Source organism: Oryza brachyantha, chromosome 10, assembly GCF_000231095.2.
Source record: "Oryza brachyantha chromosome 10, ObraRS2, whole genome shotgun sequence".
Taxonomy (NCBI): domain Eukaryota; kingdom Viridiplantae; phylum Streptophyta; class Magnoliopsida; order Poales; family Poaceae; genus Oryza; species Oryza brachyantha.
In genome coordinates, this window is record NC_023172.2 from 14,940,059 (window position 1) to 14,959,857 (window position 19,799).

A 19,799-nucleotide genomic window follows, 5' to 3' on the forward strand; every position below is an offset into this window, starting at 1 on the left:
CATGCGGCAATGCATACTTTGTGCTAGCAGCGAACATAAAAACACCTCTCCTGACTGCTTCGGATTCCTTCTTCCTTTCATCTCGTTGTCGCTCCATTTCTCTTCTATGCTCATCTCAAATTCTCGTGTTAATCATATCAGCCCCTTCTTTGACTACAGCGTTAAGTTCATCACACTAAGGTGGCTCACACGAAAGGTACAATTTTCTTGTAACCACATGCTCTCTGACCGTTTTGAAATACTATGGGTCTGATATCTCTATGAACTCGAATTGGTTTCTCTTGCGGGTAGCCGGCTATCGCTTCATTGTTTTTTTCTTTTTACAGTCCATCTAATTCGATGCGCATAATATGGATATCTATTGAAGTCCAAATTAGTCTCTCCTTTTTAGCGAACTTTGTTTTTTTCATGTTATTTTTTCATTGAAACGTTCTAATCCATTTAGTTTATTTCCCATACCGCATAGATCCATCCAAACTCGTATTGATTTATCCTTCTGATCATAGACTTTTTGCTTCACGTATATTTTCTTATTAAATTGGTTGCTCGGTTGCTCAAATACATCTAGTTTGGTACCTATACCGTAAAGATTCACACAAACTCAGATCGATTCACTTGCAATAGGTTTTGATTTATTTGCGAGATAGTTGCTCCAACCCGTCTAGTTTGTTGTGTGTGGTAGTGAGATCCACGTGAATTTAAAGATATTTATCTTTGTTGCGTAAAGAGCATCTCGTTTTCTCAATACTTGTACGCTAATTATATCACTAGTTTGTTTTTAGTTCAAGTGTGGGATACAACCAAATAAAAAGAGAAGCAGCCGAAAAAAAACCAAAGCTGTAGTATAAAGGGGGCGTTTTTTTATCAGATAAATATAAATAAATCAAATGAGCCAATTTTAATTCAATCAAAAATTCAAAGAGATTGGATTTTTTTTCCTCGCCACTTCGATACTCTCTCTTTCCATCTCTCTCGCGTGTGTGTCCGATCGGCAGTGCCGGAGGCGCGGCCGCCCTCCTCTAACGCCTCGCCTCCTCCTCCTCCTCGAGCGCGCTGCCGCCGGCGAGTTGGCGCCCGGAGGCACGGCCAGAAACGGCCCGCTCTCTCCTTCCCGACCCCGCCCGCCCGCCCGCCCGATCGCCCTAGCCGCCGCCTCCCTGTGCGGCCTCGTCGTCGCGAGCACTGCCGGCGAACAGGTTCGGAGGGGCGGCGCGGGCGCGGGCGCGGCTGGCCTCCGTCTCGGGTCGAATCCGATTCAGGGTCATCGTCCTCTCCTCTCCTTGGTATTCCTCTTCCTTCACAGTACTCCATGAGCCGGGCGTTGATGGGAGAGAGATCAATCCCACAGGGATTGGTTTCGTCGCCTCCAATGAATCCACGCAATCTCTTCGTGGGTTGATGCTTGGTGGAGTACTGATATAAGTTTTGTTTTTTCACAAATGGAATGGGGGGCTCAGTGTGGGACAGGCATGCCCTGCGTTAGGTCTGTCGCCGTGGCTGGGACAGTGCTGCGGTGATTGCCGGGGAAGATGCAGAGGTACACGGGCGCTGGCCACAATGCTGGGTTTGGCGGCGGCGTGCCAGGCAGGGGGGTGGTGGCAGGAGGGAGGGAGAAGGGCAGGCCGGAGCCTTCATCGTTCCATGGTGCCAATTACCCCCTGAACTCGAGGTGGTTGCTGCTTCCTCCCTCTCAAGTAGTCTTCTTTTGAATGCATACGGCTGTTGTAGATTATGATACCTGCTAACAGTGACTACTGTATAGTAGTTACCTCATTGCTACAGACTTACAGTAGAAGAAATGATGATGCAACAATAATGTGGCAACATTAGTAACCAGTAGGTGACCACAGCAATGCTTACTATGAATTGTCATTACCATCAGTGCATGGTAAAACCTGAAGAAAGCCATCTTATGTCAAGAACTTTAAAGAATTAGTATCACTTTAATATAAAACATATTCTTAGTAATACTTTGGTCCTATGCCATGAAGTTTGTTACAAAACCTTGTTCTTACAGAAGTTAAAAGGAACATCTCAAAAAAGAATTAAAAATAACAGCAGCAAACTTTTGGATCCTTGTTAGTGTGCATATAACCTAGCCTTAAACCCTGGGCCAGTGTCCATCCTGGTAAAATTTATTGATTATTCAGTGTTTGGTCAGTTTAAATGTTGAACTGCTGGTTTGATGAAAAAATGGCAAAATAATACTTGATGGCTGTTTGGTACAAACGGTAGCAATTTTTCTGGAAAGAATGAATAGTCAATACAAACTCATTGTCTCAGTTTCTAAACCCATGTTGCATGTAAACCCTTTGATGGGAACTGGTAAGTAGTCTGTCCAACTGATCCCTTCAGTTTATCAGGAACCAGCCCATTAGATTGTATTTTAACCAGTTACTTGCTTTGATTGTCTCGTGTCCAACCTGGATGAGTCACTGTTCAGATGATCGGGTCCATTTTTTTTAAAAAAATCATGGCACTAGAGATGGTTGTGATCTGAACAAAAATTCTATCAAAATCAATCACAGATTACTCTAATGGGTTTTGTCCTTTGAATTAGTTGGATATTTTTTGACGCAAAATTACACGAATATAATAAAATTTGCCTTTTATGGTGTGATATGTCATTAAAAATGTATCTCTGTTATTGTAAATGAAAGAGAAAACCTTTTCTTCTAATCCTCACAGTGCACTACTCTTTTTATGGTTGTTAATTTTTAGCTGTTATTCTGTCTGATGGAGGCTTATTACTAACATGAGAGGTTTGGCAAATGGAACATACAGAAACCTGTTTGCATAGAGTAATTATCGGCTTACACCTAATTATCAATAGGTATTGTTTTTCCATGCGGGGTAACTCCCCATGTTCCATTATCGAAGATAACAAAAACAAGATCCTGTTACATCACTCCATCACATTTCTCCTACACTTGCCAACCAATATGCTTGAACCAAGAAATTGATGGGTAGTTTAGGATGATATTTTTTTCCATGGGGACTTCAATCTTCAAATGCACTTAGATTGGGATGGATGATAAATTTGTATTAATCTGATTTTCCAGTTGAAGATTAGTAAGATTATTCTGTAGTGGCAACTAAACTACAATTGCACCAGCTGAGAATGTAACCATCGCCAATGCTGTACTGTGACATCTCACATGGATGTTATCTTATTGCTGGAATATTGATTCTAGGGAACAGCTATCGCCAACACCATCAAATAGTTGTTTGCACCATTTTTTCTTAAAAAAATATCAGCAATAAATTGTGGAGAACATTATCTCTTTCCTTTTTTATTTTGTAGGAGTAGGATTATCAAATGTATAGATTGGAAAAAAGAAATATCAGCAAATAGTTGTAGGAGTAGCACTGTCCACATTTAATTCTTAAGGACTTCTCTACATTTTCTTCAGACCAAGGTTCTACCTCTGTTTTTTCCAGATTAACTTAGTGCTGATTGATGAGCATATGAACCTCCTAATATGCTTATGATTCTATTTTTCAGGCGGCAACCACAGGTAGCTCCTTACAAGCTAAAGTGTGACAAGGAACCACTCAATGCCAAGTATGGTTATTCAACAACTGATTTGTTCCTATTGTCTTATTGACTATGTACATTATTGAAAGCATTTCTCATATCTAGCTTTTCCATTCGTACTTCTGTTTTTTTCCATTTGCACATAGTAGTTACATATCTGTATTCCAAAATAATTACAAGTTAGTGTTTCCCTTATACTAAGGATTTATGTAGGCTTGGTGCACCTGACTTCTATCCCCAGACGTCCAACTGTCCAGAAGAGACCTTAACCAAAGAATATGTGCAATCTGGGTACAAGGATACAGTTGAAGGAATTGAGGTGTGCTCTAGAAACCAAAAAAAATGCAAATCCTAAGTAATCTTGTTTCATGTATTGTTTGTCTCATTTTCATGAGCTTCATGCCATTAAAATCTTGAGCCCATAATTTTGTGTACATTAAGACCACATTTTTTTTTGTTTTGTTTTGACTGAAAATTCATCCCTTTCGGTGTTTCTACAGGAAGCGAGAGAGATTGTACTCAGTCACATTCCATACTTCTGCAAACAAAACATTGCTATGAAATGCAAGGAGGTAAAAATACAACCAACATCAACTTGATTAGCTTTTCATGCAATTTTATGTTGTTAGAATATGTCTTCCTCTCAGAACGGAGTAGTAGTTTGGTATGAAAGGTGTGATATGATTGAATGCTGCTGGAGATCAAGAGCAAAGATGGATAGAATTGTGGGTGTCAGTGTATCACATCTTTTGTATATAAGCTGAGATATGTATCACAGGGAGTTAACAGCCAAAATTTTACACCCTACTCGTGCTAAGTAAGGATAATTGCCATCTTTGGATTGTTACTGGCTGCATAGTTTGTTAGAAACTTAGGATTAATATTTATGTGAATTTGTGGATCCATATGGAAGATGCTGAAGAATTGCTTCTTTTCCCTAGTTGATGGACAGTAATTTTATACCATTGAAATGAATGGTTGAAGGGACTGTATCTACTATTTTTCTTCACCCTTTGACCCACCCAATTGTTGTGTTTTCCTTTCTAACTGATATGTCTTGTCAGAGAACTTCTATTTTGACTAACAATTTTATTTTTATTTATCAAGGCACTAAAGAAGCGGTTTAGAGCGATCAATGAATCTCGTGCACAAAAGAGGAAGGTATTTTCTTAATATCTTGAATTGTTGTAGTTACCATGTTTAGAATCCCTGCTGCAAATAAGGATTTTTTTTAAAAACCATTTCACAACTTCAAAAGGCTTGTCTTGGGATATTTTTTCAATTGGAGACTTAACTGCATTAATTAGATTTTACCACCTAATTCTAGATGGCTAGCAGTTAGTTACTACCATTGTGCCTGCAAAACTTTGAACTTTCCAAGTTAGTATGGTCTTATTCCAAATGCTCTTTCTTTCCTACCAGGCTGGCCAAGTTTATGGGGTCCCTCTTTCTGGTTCATTGCTGACAAAACCTGGGATGTATCCAGAGCAAATGCATAGCAATGAAGACACACGCAGAAAATGGATTGAGGTCAATCAGATTAGCCTGTCATTGCCATCTTCTCCCATAACATAATATTTCATTCTATTTTTGCACTTAATTGAACAAAGTTAGGCAAGTTTTCCACAAGTAGGTGCGGTGAGTCTGCCATCCAAATAACCCTTCATCTTAAGAACACCTCAGTTGATGATTGTCCTCATTTAAATCTAGATTTGGGATAAATGTAATTGTCATTATCAGCTATCTTTCTGTATACTATGTGCGCTTGAAACATTTTATACCGTATCAAACTGATGCATTTCAAACTTGGCTCGCTATGTATAAAAGGGTGCATGGTGCCTTCCATTTCACTTAATGTTTCATGTAGAATTGAAGACTGTTTGCCAAAGAGTGCCAATATAATGATAGCTTGATTTTCTCTAGGGTCTTTTCCTTTTGATCTAACTGATCCACGAGGAATCGAGGAGTCACGGTGCAACCTTAATCTCCCAACTGACTTGAAACATCTGTGTAATGTTTTCCTTTGCAGGCCCTTTCACAACCAAACAGGCGTCTGTTGTCTTTAGCAGAACACATTCCTCGTGGTTTTCGAAGGAAGTCGCTCTTTAATTATCTTATCCGATATAATGTCCCACTGTTAAGAGCATCATGGCTTGTGAAAGTTACTTACCTTAATCAGGTCCTCTATTCCTGTGCCAAACTGTCACTGCTCACTAGAATCTAGTTCTGTTATTTCATGCTTTTTTTAGAAAATTCTATGATGTTCTCTTGGTGATGCCTCTTTTGTTGCAGGTCCAACTGCCATCCGACGATATTTCATCTGTTGGTCCTGACAATTTGCGAGCTCATCACTGGACAAAGGATGTTGTTGAATACTCGCAACAGCTCTTGGATGAATTATGTTCTAAAAATGGCTTTTCTGCACCTCCATCTTCTCAAGAACAGTCATTGCCTTACCTTATTGCTGGAGACAACCTAACTAAATTAAAAACTGGGGTATCACCTGCTGGTGCAGATTTTCAGGAGCCATCGCTTTACTTTAAATGGTCGTATATGGTCCGTATTATCCAATGGCATCTCATGGAGCAATTGCTTGTTCCGTCGTTACTCATCGAATGGGTATTTAATCAGCTCCAGGTACACTTCATTGATACACTCCCTCCCATCTTTTTTTGTTTGACGTTGGAAAACATTTGCACCTGGAGGGAGTAGTAGTTTTCATGCGTAATGATGTGTCTTAAATGTTATTTTGGTCTCCTAATACCATTTTTTTTCTAACCTACTTTCTTTCAGGAGAGAGACTCAGCTAAGGTTTTAGAATTTCTCTTGCCTATTGTACTTGCTTTGGTTGACACGATAACCCTATCACAGACACATATCCACATATTGGTGGAAATACTGATTCAACGTATCAGTGATGCTTCTCCTGGCAGTTTAAGTGTTAAGAATAACCCCAAACGTTCATTTATTACCCCTGCTCTTGTTGACTTACTGCAGCACTTGATACTTGCTGTTCCCGATGCATTTGTTTCTTTGGATTGCTTTCCACTTCCATCAATTGTGGCCCCTGATGTATACAGTAAAGGCGCTCTTCTGAAAATAACAGGTGGTGGTAGGATTGTTAGCTCTAGGAGACAGAATGCATCTCCACACTTCTCTTGTGGTTATGCCATTTGTTCAGTTCAAAGACGTGCATCTGATCTTTCTTCAGTTGCCAATCCTAATCTTCAAGTTCGTGGGTCAGCTAACATAGTGCAAGCTTTGGACAAAGCACTTGTAACTGGAAACTTGAGAGCAGCATATACATCAGTGTTCAATTGTCTATCTGATACCCTGATGGAAGAAACATGGATTAAAGAAGTCAGCCCTTGCTTGCTGTCTTCTCTGATGTGGATGGGAGCTGTAGAGTTATCCCTTGTCTGCTCTGTGTTTTTCATTTGTGAGTGGGCAACATGTAATTTTCGTGATTGCCGTACATCACAATGCCAAAATGTTAAATTTTCAGGAAGCAAAGATTTCTCTCAAGTATATATGGCAATCTCTCTATTGAAGAATAAAATGGATGAGATAAGTAATTTATCTTCTTCTAAGAGCAGCAGTCAGCTTGCAATGAACAATCACCTTAAAAGTAGTACTCAGAATCATTCTTCTATGAAGGTGACAGCAATGCAGAATGCTTCTGGATTTAGAGACAATACAAATAGCATTGATGAGAATAACAAAAAGGATATCTTCAGCAGTCCTGGTCCACTGCATGACATTATTGTATGCTGGTTGGATCAACATGAGATTAGTGATGCTTCTGAATTCAAAAGTGTGGATGTTTTCATGATGGAACTTATTCGCAATGGTATATTTTATCCTCAGACATACGTGAGACAATTAATTGTTAGTGGAATCACCAATTGGAATGATACCTTGTTTGGTCTGGAAAGGAAAACGAGGCATTACAAAATTTTGAAGCACCTACCAGGGTTTTGCTTATTTGATATCCTTGAGGATGCTAGGATTGCTGAAGATCAAGTCCTGTATGAAATCGTGTCAGCATATTCTAGTGAGCGTCGACTTGTGCTTTCTGAGCTTTCAAGTGGTCTGGATGTAAATGTTGAACGCAGGGTCCCTTTGAGCTCATGCCTTCACAAACAGACTGATCTTCAAATGGATTCAAGTGATGATAATCATGGCAGAGTGATAGATCAAGTAGAAGAGGCAAAACTTATGATATCAGGTCTGTTGAATTTGGGGTACTCTACTCTCCTGATTGAATCAGGAAGGGAAGAAGTCAAAAGAAACCAGAAAGGACAGACAGGCTTGATTGACTCAGAAGATGATAGTTCATATGCAAAAACTGGCTGTAAGGATAGTACTAGGACAAAGAGACAAAAGTTGGATAAGAACATGTTCCCTTTCCAAGGGTTCCCATTGGTTCAATCAGATGAAGAAGAATTTTGGTGGGTAAAGAAAGAGCATAAGAACGACTTATTTACTGTTGAAACAATACAGCAGTCAGTTAAGCAAACAAATGGAGTTAAGGCAACAGTAGTGCAGAATACACAAAATTTAGCACAACTTGCAGCTGCTAGAATCGATGCTAGCCAGGGGGCATCTACTAGTCACATGTGTGATAACAAGCTGAGTTGTCCCCACCATAAACCTGGCACTGATTCTGACATTCTCAAAGATGTTGATCAGATGAGTATGTTGACTCTAGCTGAAGTTGGGAAATCACTTAAGAGACTTAGATTGCTTGAAAGAAGATCCATTTCAATTTGGCTGTTGAAGTCCATAAAAGAACTCATTGAAGGAGATGAAACGAAACTTTCTAAGCCTAATAACTCCATAAGTGCCTTCACTGTGCAGCATAGTGGTAAAATTGCATCCAGATGGAGATTTGGGGAAGATGATCTTCTGTCAGTTCTGTACATAATGGACACATGTTGTGATTTCCTCTCCTCTGTAAGGTTGCTTATATGGCTTCTATCAAAGGTCCACCCTGAAAGGAGTACATCTGGTCAAGCTGGAAGAGGTGTTATGCAACCAAAACATAAAGAAAACCAACTTTTCCATTTACCCGAAGCTTTTCTGTTCTCATCCTTGCTCAGGTAAGCTGTTAGTGTTTTTTCCCTATTGTTTTCTTATAAAGTACTCCTGTTGATTTTTGTCCTTTAAATTCACTCATGATGTAACTAAGAAATTTCTTTCAATTATTCTTTTGCATGAATTTGCAGTTGATAAAAAAGTGCACAGAAAAAGCATGTGAAAACACCAATCGAAATGTTATCATGTTGTCTGCTTAGTGGTTTTGTACTTTTGCATCTATCTTTGCACAAAAAGTTATGCGCAGGTTATTTATGACATCCGTGGTTCTATTGGGTTTTCTCTGTTCTGCCACTAGGCCCACTACTATTTATGACTTCTATGGTTCTGTGCTCTATGATTCCGTTCTTATAAGCTGACCTGGATTTGAGCCTTATATGATATTGATAAAATACCCATGCATTGCAACATATTTCAAAAATATATTGTAAGTTCTTAAATTAAAAATTATACTTGGAAAAAATATAGAATTAGCAAGCAAACATCCAACCAAAAAAGACAAGCCACATGCACAAAAGATATATTTATTCATCCTTAGAGGATCCCACCATCTCTAATGGATTGAAGATTAACCACCACTACCGCTAGGTTCTTTTATATAGTAGAGATCATGAATCATTGCTTTCGAGTTGTCTCAAGTTATCATATGTTGTTGTTTGTACAGAAGCACACCATCATGCGTTTAATCACCAACTTTGTTTGAAGAAAGCAATGCATCTGATTTTCAAGCAATGATATCTGGACTGTTTGTGTAAATGAATGCTTTGTTGGAAAACACTCTTGGTTCATCTTCCTGTAGTAGTTCATCACTTCATGAATTATGATCTTGTGAGTTCTACTGATGACCTGTGTACTAGTCAGTGCATATATTTTTTATGTGAGAAGTGAAAAGTGTGAAAACACAATGCAGTGGCGACAATTGCAGATGTAAAGTAAATGTTGCTGAAGAGTTTTGTTATATTTGTACTTATGATTTTATTGTTTCTAAAAATCAATCTTGTAGTATTGCTCACATTACTATTTTCTTCATCTTTTGGATATTGCAGATATGAGAATATTCTTCTTGCAACGGGTCTGTTGCCTGAGGTTTTGAGTGTTTCAATGGATGTTCATAAGTCAGGTACAAGGCAGCCTACTTCAGTAACTTTTGCTTATGCTCGATATTTCTTTAAAAAATACAGAGATGCGCCTACTGTCGCTAGGTGTGAAAATAATTTTAGGTCCATATCTGATAAAAGATTGCTTGCTGAACTGGATAGTGGAAGATCAATCACTGGTGATTCAATTATTTCTGGAATTTCAGCAAGTGAAGAACTCGACATGCATGTCCATCAAAAGCTGAATATAAATGCAGGAGTACTTCCGAGTATGAAAGAGATAGTGCAACGGCAAACTGAGGAAGTTTTATGCAACCTGAAGGAAAAGAATACTACAGCACAAAAGAGCCCATCTTATTCTAAAAAGGAAGATAGCTATCAAACTGCTCATGGTGTTGTTTTAGGGTTGGCAGACTGTATCAGACAAAATGGAGGAGCAAATCCAGATGGAGATCATTCTTTAGTTGTTTCTGCTGTTTCTGCAATTGTTGGCAATGCTGGAAATGCAATAGCTAAACACTTGGATATTTTAGGTAGTAACTATCCAGGTGTTACCTCAAGTAATTCATCAAACTTGATTCGACACACTTTGGATGTCCACATAAACTCTCTCTCCTTACTTAAAGAAACTTTGGGTGAGCGATTTAGTAGAATATTTGAAATATCTCTCGCTGTTGAAGCTTCTTCAGCTGTTGCAGCATCTTTTGCTCCTCCTAAGGCTCACCACAGTCAACAGTCTTCTGAGACCCATGATGCATGTGGAAATCATGCAAATGACGTTCCAGGCAATCCAACAAAAGGTTTTAATGTTAAGACTGAAAAAGTTGCTGCTGCTGTTTCTGCGCTAGTTGTTGGAGCTATCATTCATGGGGTTGTAAGTCTAGAGAGGATGGTGGTGGTCCTAAGATTAAAGGAAGGTTTGGACATTCTGCACTTCTTAAGAATTTCCAAAGGCAGCTCAAATGGTGTGACCCACTCGATTGGAAATTTCAAAACGGACAGTTCCACTGAAGTTTTGGTGCATTGGTTTAAGATTCTAATAGGGAACTGTAAGACAGTTTATAACGGAGTAATTGCAGAGATTCTTGGCGATTCTTATGTCCTTGCCTTTTCAAGGCTGCAACGGACGCTTCCATTGGGTATGGTCCTTCCTCCAGCTTATTCAATATTTGCTATGGTCCTTTGGCAACCATATTTATATGAAACCAATACATTGAATCATGAAGACATTCAGCTTTATCAATCTCTATTGGGTGTAGTTAGTGATATCACAAGACATCAGCCTTTTCGAGATGTCTGCTTCCGTAATATGCATCTTTTCTATGATCTTCTGGCTGCCGATGTTGGCGATTTAGAGTTTGCTGCAATCATTGAACTCCGAAGCCCTGATGAATGTTTGAAAGCTCTTTCACCTCTTCGTGCCCGGCTTTTTCTGAATGCTCTTCTTGATTGTGAAATACCGGTAACAATGAGGGATGATGGTACGGATGCTTTAGAGCCTGGTTGTGAAGAAGTTAGTACCAAGAATGATGTAAAGTTTCCAGAGAGGCTTCTAGAAATTTTGAATGTCCTACAGCCTGCAAAGTTCCATTGGCAATGGGTTGAGTTGAGGCTGCTTTTGGATGAACAATCTCTTATTGAGAAACCAAAGACTATGCCATATGTAAAAGCACTCCGGTCTCTATCCCCTAATGCTGAGAATTTTACCCTCTCTGAAAGGGAAAAGGGGCTTACTGAAATTATTTTGTCTAGGTTACTTGTCAGACCTGATGCTGCCCCTCTATACTCAGAACTTATTCACCTTCTTGGAAAGCTACAAGAGTCATTCGTGATGGGTATCAAATGGTTCTTACAAGGGCAAGATGTTCTTTTGGGAAACAACTCTGTAAGACAGCAGCTTGTTAACTTGACTCAGCGCAAAGGATTTCCAATGAAGACGCAGTTTTGGAAACCATGGGGATGGTCAAAATTAGTCAGATATGCCAATGCTAATAAAAGCTCCAAAAGGAAGTTAGAAGTTGCTTCGGTTGAGGAGAGAGAAGTTAATGGCTTGATTGATTCTAGAAAGTCCAGTACTAGTAATTCACAAAATGTGGTTAGAAACCCAGAAGCACGTGGATCTACTCAAAAATATTTAACTCAGGAAGCCCTTGCTGAGTTAGTGTTGCCATGCATAGACAGAAGTTCTACTGAGTTCCGCTTTGTATTTGCTAGTGATTTGATCAAGCATATGGGTGTGATCAGTGAGCATATTAAAGCAGCAGTGTGGAATGGTATTAAACTGACTAGTTCAAATCATTCAGGAAATGAAGGTTTCAGCAAACCCAATGGCCGCAAAGGAATTTACAGCAGCAGTCCGAATATTGGGAAGCATAGCCCTGTACCTAATGATTCAACTATTCCTTCTGCATCTGCTTTACGATCATCAATATGGTTGCGCCTGCAATTCATCATTAGGCTACTTCCAGTAATTATCGCAGACAGGTAATATTAGCGAGCTTGAAGACAACTCAACTTTGGTTGTCATATTATATTCAGAATCATATTTCCATTTAGAAATGATTTTAATGTCTCTACTAGTTAATGATTGCATATAGTGCGCTTGATTATCGCTGCTCCATGAATGAGTATTTGCTGGAAATAAAATATGCTAGTGGTTTTTCTTTACTAGCCAATATATTAGCAATACGTGGCATCCATTTTGGAATTATATTACCACTTTGTGGTTCATTTGTCAACAAAGAGTTGTGCTGGAGTTTCTCCTACTGCTTTAGGATGAAAACGCACTTAAGATAAGAGTATTGTTCAACTTCTGCATGATTCACTCTAAATAAATAGTACAGCTATTTATTTTGTTCTGTTTGCTGGTACTTGGGATAAGCACCTTTATAAAAATAGACTATCGTTTTTCAGTTATCACTGGATCTCAGCGAGTGGCATCTGGAATTCAACCAACAGAACTGAATAAATATTTAAGCAGGATGGTTAGTACTGGGCAGTGGGTTGTTGCAAATGAAGCCTTTCAGTGTCTGTAAAGATCGTGTCATCAACTTTAGGTAGAAAATTGAATCGCTTGTATTTTGAGCTTGATTCAAGTAGTGAGATGAGTGGATTCTGGCTACTAGGTTGCCATGAATGGCTGGAGAAATGTGATAACTATGGGTTTAAACATGCTAAATACTATTCCCTCTGTCCCAAAATAATTTTATTTTTCACTCATCCCACATTTACCAAAATAGAATGGCTAAAGATGAATTTATTTTGGGATGGAGGTAGTACCTCTATTCCAAAATGTAAGCATTTCTAGGATTTGAATCTTTTCCTCACAATATAAGCATTTCTGTCAATATTCATAGCACTATTTGTTCCATAAATCACTTTTCATTCAAGATTCTTATTTTATCCACACCTACCCTCTCAATCCCATCCATTCCTCATATTGAAGTGCACCCTAGTTTTTTCTTCTTAACCTTTATCCCTGAACAACCTAGAAATGTCTATATTTTAGAATATAGTGAGTGATTATCTAGATATTTCCTTATGATACTTTTACTTTATTCGTTAGTTGTGGGACCTGTTAAGTTCACAAAGTCTCAATTTACACCTTTGTAATATTTATCCATATTCTTACATTCTGGCTTTGGATATTTTCTAGTAACATGAGGCAAACGCTAGCTTCCTCCATATTAAGCTTGGTTGGAACACGTGTGGTCTATGAAGATGCAGATTCACTTGAACCTTACCTGGATGTCCTCTTTGATTGTCCAAGTGAAAGCCTATTCGATAGGCTTTTATGTGTCCTGCATGCTTTGCTTGGCAGTAGCCGACCAAGTTGGCTGAAGACCAAGCCAGGCTCCAAGCCAGCTGTTAAATTCTCACGTGATCTTTCTGAAATTGATAAAGAGGTTGTTAAGAGCTTGCAGGTATGTTTAGTTTCTGCATATTATTGCCCTCTTTTGCTTTCTGCAATTATTCAAACATGTGACTTCTCTTTATTTGGCCTGACGGCTTCTTTGCATCACATGCTCTATTGCAGTGTGCATTAGATTGCATGGAATTGCCAGCAACAATCAGGCGGCGGATTCAAGTGGCTATGCCGATTCTACCTAGTTCCCGCCTCTCCTCCATAACTTGTTCTCCTCCTTTACTCTCCTCTGCTGCACTATTACCATTCCACTGCAGTACATCTACTGCAGAGCCTCACCAGCAATTTCCCCTAAGCTGGATTCCTACCAATCTCTCAAGCAGATGCAAGGTAGAGTTGCCTTCACAGGATCCTAACATGGAGATAGATCCTTGGACCTTGCTGGAAGATGGTACAAACTGTCCAAATGCCAATAGTGGCAGCAATTCTACAAATGGTGTTACCGGTGACCATACTAATCTGAAAGCTTGCAGCTGGCTCAAGGGTTCTGTAAGGGTGAGGAGGACCGACCTGACTTACATTGGCTCTCTAGACGAAGACAGCTAACCTGCACATTTATCGCCTCACTCATAATTTTGTTACAAACCCTTAGGTTGTAAATACATATGTGCAATGCATCGAGCATTCTTCTGTACTTTAAAAACATGGTGTGGAAGGTTGCTATACCATGTCCCAATCAAAATGGATTCAATTTAACCCTGGAGGGATAGTTTTCTAGATGTAATTTATTGGAATTATCTTCTTTGTTCATAAGGGTTGCACTTAGTAGGCTGCATTGCAAAGTAGCTCAAAATTAGCTTTATAACATAGATAATGTAATTAGTAGTTCTCCTTGGGGTGTGTACACTGGTTAGATTTGGGTCTCCCATAATTCAATGCCAATATGACTCAGGGTGGCCTCTTTTTTTCATGTATTCATGGATCTTTCTCTTTTTTAGTTGTTGGTTAAAGTAGAACTAGGAGTACATTTTTGCTAGGTGTAGGACAGAAACAAGAGAACTCAGGTAAATTTGCCCCATTGGCTGCTCTGCTCAATGAATTTATCTGCAATTTTCTGTTGTCGATAACTTTTTGTTTGTTCTTCAGAAATTTTGTTCCATACGTGTTTCTTGTAAATCATATTGTGTCGGTGCTTCAGTGCTGAGAATTTTTTTTGTTTAAATCCATGCTCGTGATGTAGGAGAGTTACCATGTAACTGCTAGTACAGAAGATATCTGTTTCCTTTTGTTTTTGGCATATGCAGGATTGGCTGATGGCTTACTAATAAGACTAAAGAGCGGAAAAGGTCCTAGAAATCAGGTATTTGTTACCTTGTAGATAATCAGCTACTGGCATTATTTGCATTGTGCTCAACAACTGTGCAAAGCATTTGACCCATCAAATTTGTGCGTTGTTATCCCCACGAATGGTAATTAATTTTCAGTTTTGCTCATGTTCTGTTAATTTGGATGCTTTCTAGATTTAAATTGGTATTTTATGTGCCAGAAATTTCCGCACCGGTTCAGTCAGTCAGTTGCTTCTAATATCTAAAACAAGCTTGTATAGTTGTACCACTATGCTTTGATAAGGAAGAGAGCAAAAGGGTTAGGGAACAAAATGGAATAGAAAACAGATTTTACTTCATACATACACGCACTGCTGGTCAGACAGAAACATGCTAGGAATTATTGCAAGCTAAAGCTTACAGTTCCCTCTCTAGGTCAGCAAAATCACCCTACCTAATGTTTCTAACTTTTTTTTTCCCTGGAAACTGCACTAAAAGAACCATCTAGAACTCTTGTTGGGAAGCTTCAATCCAGATGCTCTGGCTGCAGCTCACTGTTTCCTGGCCGTCTTGTCAGCAAAAAGGACATCATCGATCCATGACACAATGTTAAAAGCCAAGCTCTCTAGCACCCTTGAGTAGCTCTCCAGGATTGCCTGGCCAATATCCTACATGAAAATTTGCCAAACTCATTTATTCAGGATTCAATAGCATATTGAAAATTGAAGGATATTTTTTCTAAAAAAAGATATAGATAGCCAAATGTTTTTGTTTTGTTTTTTGCATTTGTATGCCTTGATGAGCTGAGTGCCGTGTTCTTGCATCTGTGCTTTGATTAGTTGAAATAGCAATGATGTCGCATTTGCATGCTCTGATTAATTGACCTAGGGGATTGTCCTGAGCAGTTTTGCACGAAGCTAAATAATTCGTTCAGATTTAATATACAATTATAAAATTTTATTTCCATAGATATAAAGATGTAAAAGTATATTTAGATTTCATATATAACTTTTAGCTTCTATTTCTACAAGGTTAGGATTTTGTATACAGCTCATAGATTCTATTATATAGGTTTGGATTTCATATAATTCTTATATGTAAATTCTTGTATATAAATAAGGTTTGGATTTCATATATAACTCTTAGATTCTATTTCTATGAATATAATTGTATTTTGTATACAACTCTATCAATCAACTTATACCATTATAATCTAGACCCACCATGTTCTAATGTTTAATACTATTTTTCTTAGATTAATGCGGTAATTTGTGGTCTCTCCAGCCAACATGGTAGTTTCTTTTTGAGCTATCTTTATAATATAATATAATAGATAGATGGATGGATGCCAAGTTTGTTATTGCATTTGCATACTCTGATTAATTCAATGACGATGGTGTTCTTGCATTTGCATACTCTGATTAATCCAATGCCAATGAATGTTCTTGCATTTTCATACTGTGATTAATGCCAATGAATGTTCTTGCATTTTCGTACTGTGATAAGTTGAATGCTAATGTTGCATGATAATGTTGTTGCATCTGTATGCTTTGACTAGTTGTTACCTTGTTGAACTGGATCTTGCTGGTGTCCAGGGTGGTCTGAGACAAGCCGGGGAACCTGTGCTTGAGGCAGAGCAGGAGGCTCTCGGCCCTGCCTGCCAGCATCACGTTCTTGTCGCCGTTCTCCTCGTCGCCGACGAGCTCCTTGACGGCGCTCCACCGCGACCTGCCGTGGCTGGCGCTCGCCTTGCGCCGCCACACGTACATGGCCGCCTCCACCCTGTCCGCCATCGCCAGCGCCTCGTGCTCCGACGACATGTCCAGGCAGTCCAGCAGGTAGTCCGGCGAGAACTTCTCCGCCCCCAGCATCGCCCTGTACACCGAGTCGCCGACGCTCGCCTTCCCGCTCTGCCATTCCAATGGCTACACCATGAGAAGGAAGAAGACGAAGACGACGACGCCGATGCTACTGTTCCATTGGAGTGTGTGCTGTGCCGTTACCTTTGGGAGGACGGCCATGAAGGAGTCCGGGACCTCCATGTCGCCGAGGACGCCGGTGTTGATGGCGACGGCCGCCTTGTGGATCTGGCCGGCGCATTCCCGCTTCTGCTGCAGGTCCTTGCGTGCCTTGCCGGAGATGCCGGCGTCGGGGACGCACGGCACCGGCAGCCACCACTTCTCCTCGTTCCGGTGCGTCGACCGCCGGAACGACGACGACGTCGACGACGAGGTCACCGACCCGAACGACCTCGTCCCGGCGTCGGCGTACCAGAACTCCGCCTTCTGGAAGCTATCCAGTATCTCCTGCACAAAAACCCACACACACACCCACGCATTCAGATTCAGTTCATCCTTGTGGTGCACACGAAGCCCAAATTTTCTCAAATTCACCATATTTTTACGAGGGAAAAGCTCCAAATTTGTTGGGATCTTACAATGAGCATGGCATCGAGCTTCTCCAGAGCAGGGAGGTTGATGTAAATGTCCGATCTTGGCCTGGTCGACATGACCTGCAAGATGAGCAACCAATCAGCCATGGCGATCGTTGTTTCTTCCATCGAATCGTCCATGGATGGGTGGATGGATGGATACCTCGACTTTGGTTCCGTCGGGGAGAGTCTGCGTGGAAGGGTAGAACTCGACGATGTAGTCGCAGACAGACAGGAGGCAGTCCATCTCCCTCCTCCACATCGTCTTCTTCCCCGCCGGCAACGGCTCCAGCTTGTGGCAGTTCCCGAACACCGTCGCTGCAGCCACGGCGACGGCGACGGCGACGCGTTAGCTCGTAAGTGACGCTGCTGCGAATGGAGATCAGGGGAGAAGAAGCAGCAGCTTAGGTGTGGTGCTGTACCGTAGAGGTTGGTGATGGCGTTGGAGATGGCGACGGCGGTGCAGACGCCCTTGCCGCTGCCGGACATGTCCTCGCCGAGCAGAAGCTTCGAGAACCTCTCCTTCACCAGCTCGAGCTCTGCGCAATGCATTCCGACATGAACGCGTCAAGAACAAGAACAGGTTGGCGCTGCTCCGTGGGGGTGACCGGGTGAGCCGGCGGCTGGCTGACATACCGTCGTCGGTGGATCGCCGGTCGAGCACGTCGGCGCGGGGCTTCATGCTGAGGCGGCCGAGCGCGGAGGCCGGCGAGCGGCGGCCGGTCATCAGCTTCGACACGGCGGACGGCTCGAAAGGCCCGCTGTGGTCAACGCTGCTGCTCTGCTCCTCCGAGAAGGACGACACGTCGGAGAAGGTCCGGCTCAGGTTCGTCGCCGCGTCCGTGCTCGGCGTCGTTGACGACGAGCAGCACCCGCCGCCGTTCGCCTCCGAGCCCTCGTCGGACACCGACACCGACGAGCTACTCTCCATGCTCATCTCCTCGCTCCTCTCAACGCTGCACCGAAAAAAGGAGAGAGCTTTATAAAGAGTTCATGCAGTGGACACGACAAATCCATCGAAATGAGAGAACCTCCCAGGTTTAAATTTGAACTGTAGATTAATTTAAAAACACATTTTTTGTCAAATGTTTGTGTGCCTGTGTACGACAACGGCGAGAAAATCTGGCAAAATGCTCTTGTTTGTTTAGCAACAAAGTTCGCTGCTTTCTAGATGATAGTGAGATTACTTGACACCAAGTCATAACTAATTCATCCCATGCAGATAAAGATGCAGAGAGCAAATGGAATGGAGAGGACCAGTAAGCTCTAAAGATTCAGAAGCTTTTGCTTTTGAAACTTCTTTACATGCATGCATGCCGTCGTCATCTCCAAGATGCAAGAAAGCATTGAAAGAAAACAGGCACTGCTTTTGCATTCTTGACTGCTGCAAAGGAAGATGGAAAGATGAACAGCTCAAAGTTGGGAAAGAAAAGGATTGATTGGCCATTCTTACCTTTTTGTGATGTTGATTTGATTCCTAAGACACTAATCCAATGACGATCTTCTTGCCATGAATTAGAAGCTCATGTTTCCCTGAACATTGGGCTGGGATGGAAAGAGGACAGAGCTGGAAAAGGGAGGCAATGGTAAGCAAATGATGTGCTGTTTTGCATATGGCTTGTGTTTTCTGGTCATGGCAAGTGATCATGCAATTGGGGGACATTGCTGGTTTTTGCTTATATTTTATTAGTCGTGGAAAAGAAGTGTATGTGTATTAAAATCACGGCAAGATTATGTTTGCTTACCGAACTTGAAAAGTAGTAATTGCATGATGTTAGGGGATAGTCAACCATGATGTTAATGGGTTTGATCCTTACTGATCTTCTGGTTCTGAAATTATAACAAACATGAAAATTTCAGTTAAAAACTTAGGGATCTGACACTTTGACGGCCCAAATGCCCAACTAATTATTCAGTTAAAATTTAAAAACATAGGGATTTAACACTTTGACAGTCCATTTCTTAAAACGAATAAATGCACCATCATCACGTTCAACACATCAAGTTCAGTTAAAGCAACTCATCACACCACAGAGATTGTAATGGTTGGATGATAAGATAAAAATTACAGAGATCCCACGAGCAACAAATCATGGCCTGATGAGTTGTGATAGATAGGACAGAGTTCGTACAGTTAATTATTCAGGCATTCGTGCGATGTTCAGATTCAGAACCAGCAATCACCAGCAGAGATAGAGATGATAATTCAGATTAGCTGGGGCAGAGGCCAGGTTGTTCGCCAGTGCAGCGTGCCACGGTACATGTATGATTAATCATCAATTCATTCAGTAATTAGGTACGAGCAACTAACTACAGTTTAACTTTGCGTGCAGAATGGCCAAAAAAAACTGTTCAAGCTTTCCATCTTGCACGGCACAGGCAGCCATTAATACAATGTTTCGTGCAACCTCGTGCAACTCTGCACTTTACAAAAATTCAGAGTTGA

General features: G+C 40.8%; 2 protein-coding genes across 4 annotated transcripts; one reads left to right on the forward strand and one right to left on the reverse strand.

The window, feature by feature from the left end:
- Positions 1–1,263: 1,263 nt before the first annotated feature.
- LOC102712477 (mediator of RNA polymerase II transcription subunit 12-like) lies at positions 1,264–14,575 on the forward strand. Of its 3 annotated transcripts, XM_040528112.1 has the most exons (14): positions 1,264–1,283; positions 1,458–1,669; positions 3,506–3,565; positions 3,752–3,857; positions 4,039–4,110; positions 4,646–4,699; positions 4,961–5,068; positions 5,568–5,717; positions 5,831–6,175; positions 6,332–8,640; positions 9,682–9,755; positions 9,939–12,216; positions 13,388–13,655; positions 13,769–14,575. In XM_040528112.1, the coding sequence occupies exons 2-14, from the start codon at positions 1,530–1,532 to the stop codon at positions 14,201–14,203; spliced, it is 6,399 nt and encodes a 2,132-aa protein (XP_040384046.1). In that variant the 5' UTR covers positions 1,264–1,283; positions 1,458–1,529; the 3' UTR covers positions 14,204–14,575. The 3 variants fall into 3 exon arrangements, with proteins under 3 accessions (XP_040384046.1, XP_015697431.1, XP_015697432.1); XM_015841945.2 differs by having other exon boundaries at positions 9,682–12,216; XM_015841946.2 differs by lacking the exons at positions 13,388–13,655; positions 13,769–14,575 and adding an exon at positions 12,646–12,965 and having other exon boundaries at positions 9,682–12,216.
- A 634-nt stretch (positions 14,576–15,209) lies between these two features.
- On the reverse strand, positions 15,210–18,910 carry LOC102702319 (rop guanine nucleotide exchange factor 3-like). Its single transcript, XM_040528312.1, has 8 exons — positions 18,807–18,910; positions 17,990–18,309; positions 17,776–17,892; positions 17,517–17,671; positions 17,360–17,434; positions 16,926–17,228; positions 16,488–16,832; positions 15,210–15,590 (listed from the first exon to the last, which is right to left on the reverse strand). Exons 2-8 carry the CDS (start codon positions 18,288–18,290, stop codon positions 15,474–15,476), a joined length of 1,413 nt encoding a protein of 470 aa, XP_040384246.1. The 5' UTR covers positions 18,291–18,309; positions 18,807–18,910; the 3' UTR covers positions 15,210–15,473.
- Positions 18,911–19,799: the final 889 nt, after the last annotated feature.

Excerpts from the sequence above, each read along its gene's own strand:
- LOC102702319 (XM_040528312.1), bottom strand. The coding sequence starts at position 18,290 with ATGAGCATGGAGAGTAGCTCGTCGGTGTCGGTGTCCGACGAGGGCTCG. Across the intron at positions 17,893-17,989 it reads CCGGCGATCCACCGACGACG|AGCTCGAGCTGGTGAAGGAG; the intron begins GTATGTCAGCCA and ends TGCATTGCGCAG. Across the intron at positions 17,435-17,516 it reads CCGACGGAACCAAAGTCGAG|GTCATGTCGACCAGGCCAAG; the intron begins GTATCCATCCAT and ends CTCATCTTGCAG.
- LOC102712477 (XM_015841945.2), top strand. The coding sequence starts at position 1,530 with ATGCAGAGGTACACGGGCGCTGGCCACAATGCTGGGTTTGGCGGCGGC. Across the intron at positions 3,566-3,751 it reads AAGGAACCACTCAATGCCAA|GCTTGGTGCACCTGACTTCT; the intron begins GTATGGTTATTC and ends GGATTTATGTAG. Across the intron at positions 6,176-6,331 it reads GGGTATTTAATCAGCTCCAG|GAGAGAGACTCAGCTAAGGT; the intron begins GTACACTTCATT and ends ACTTTCTTTCAG.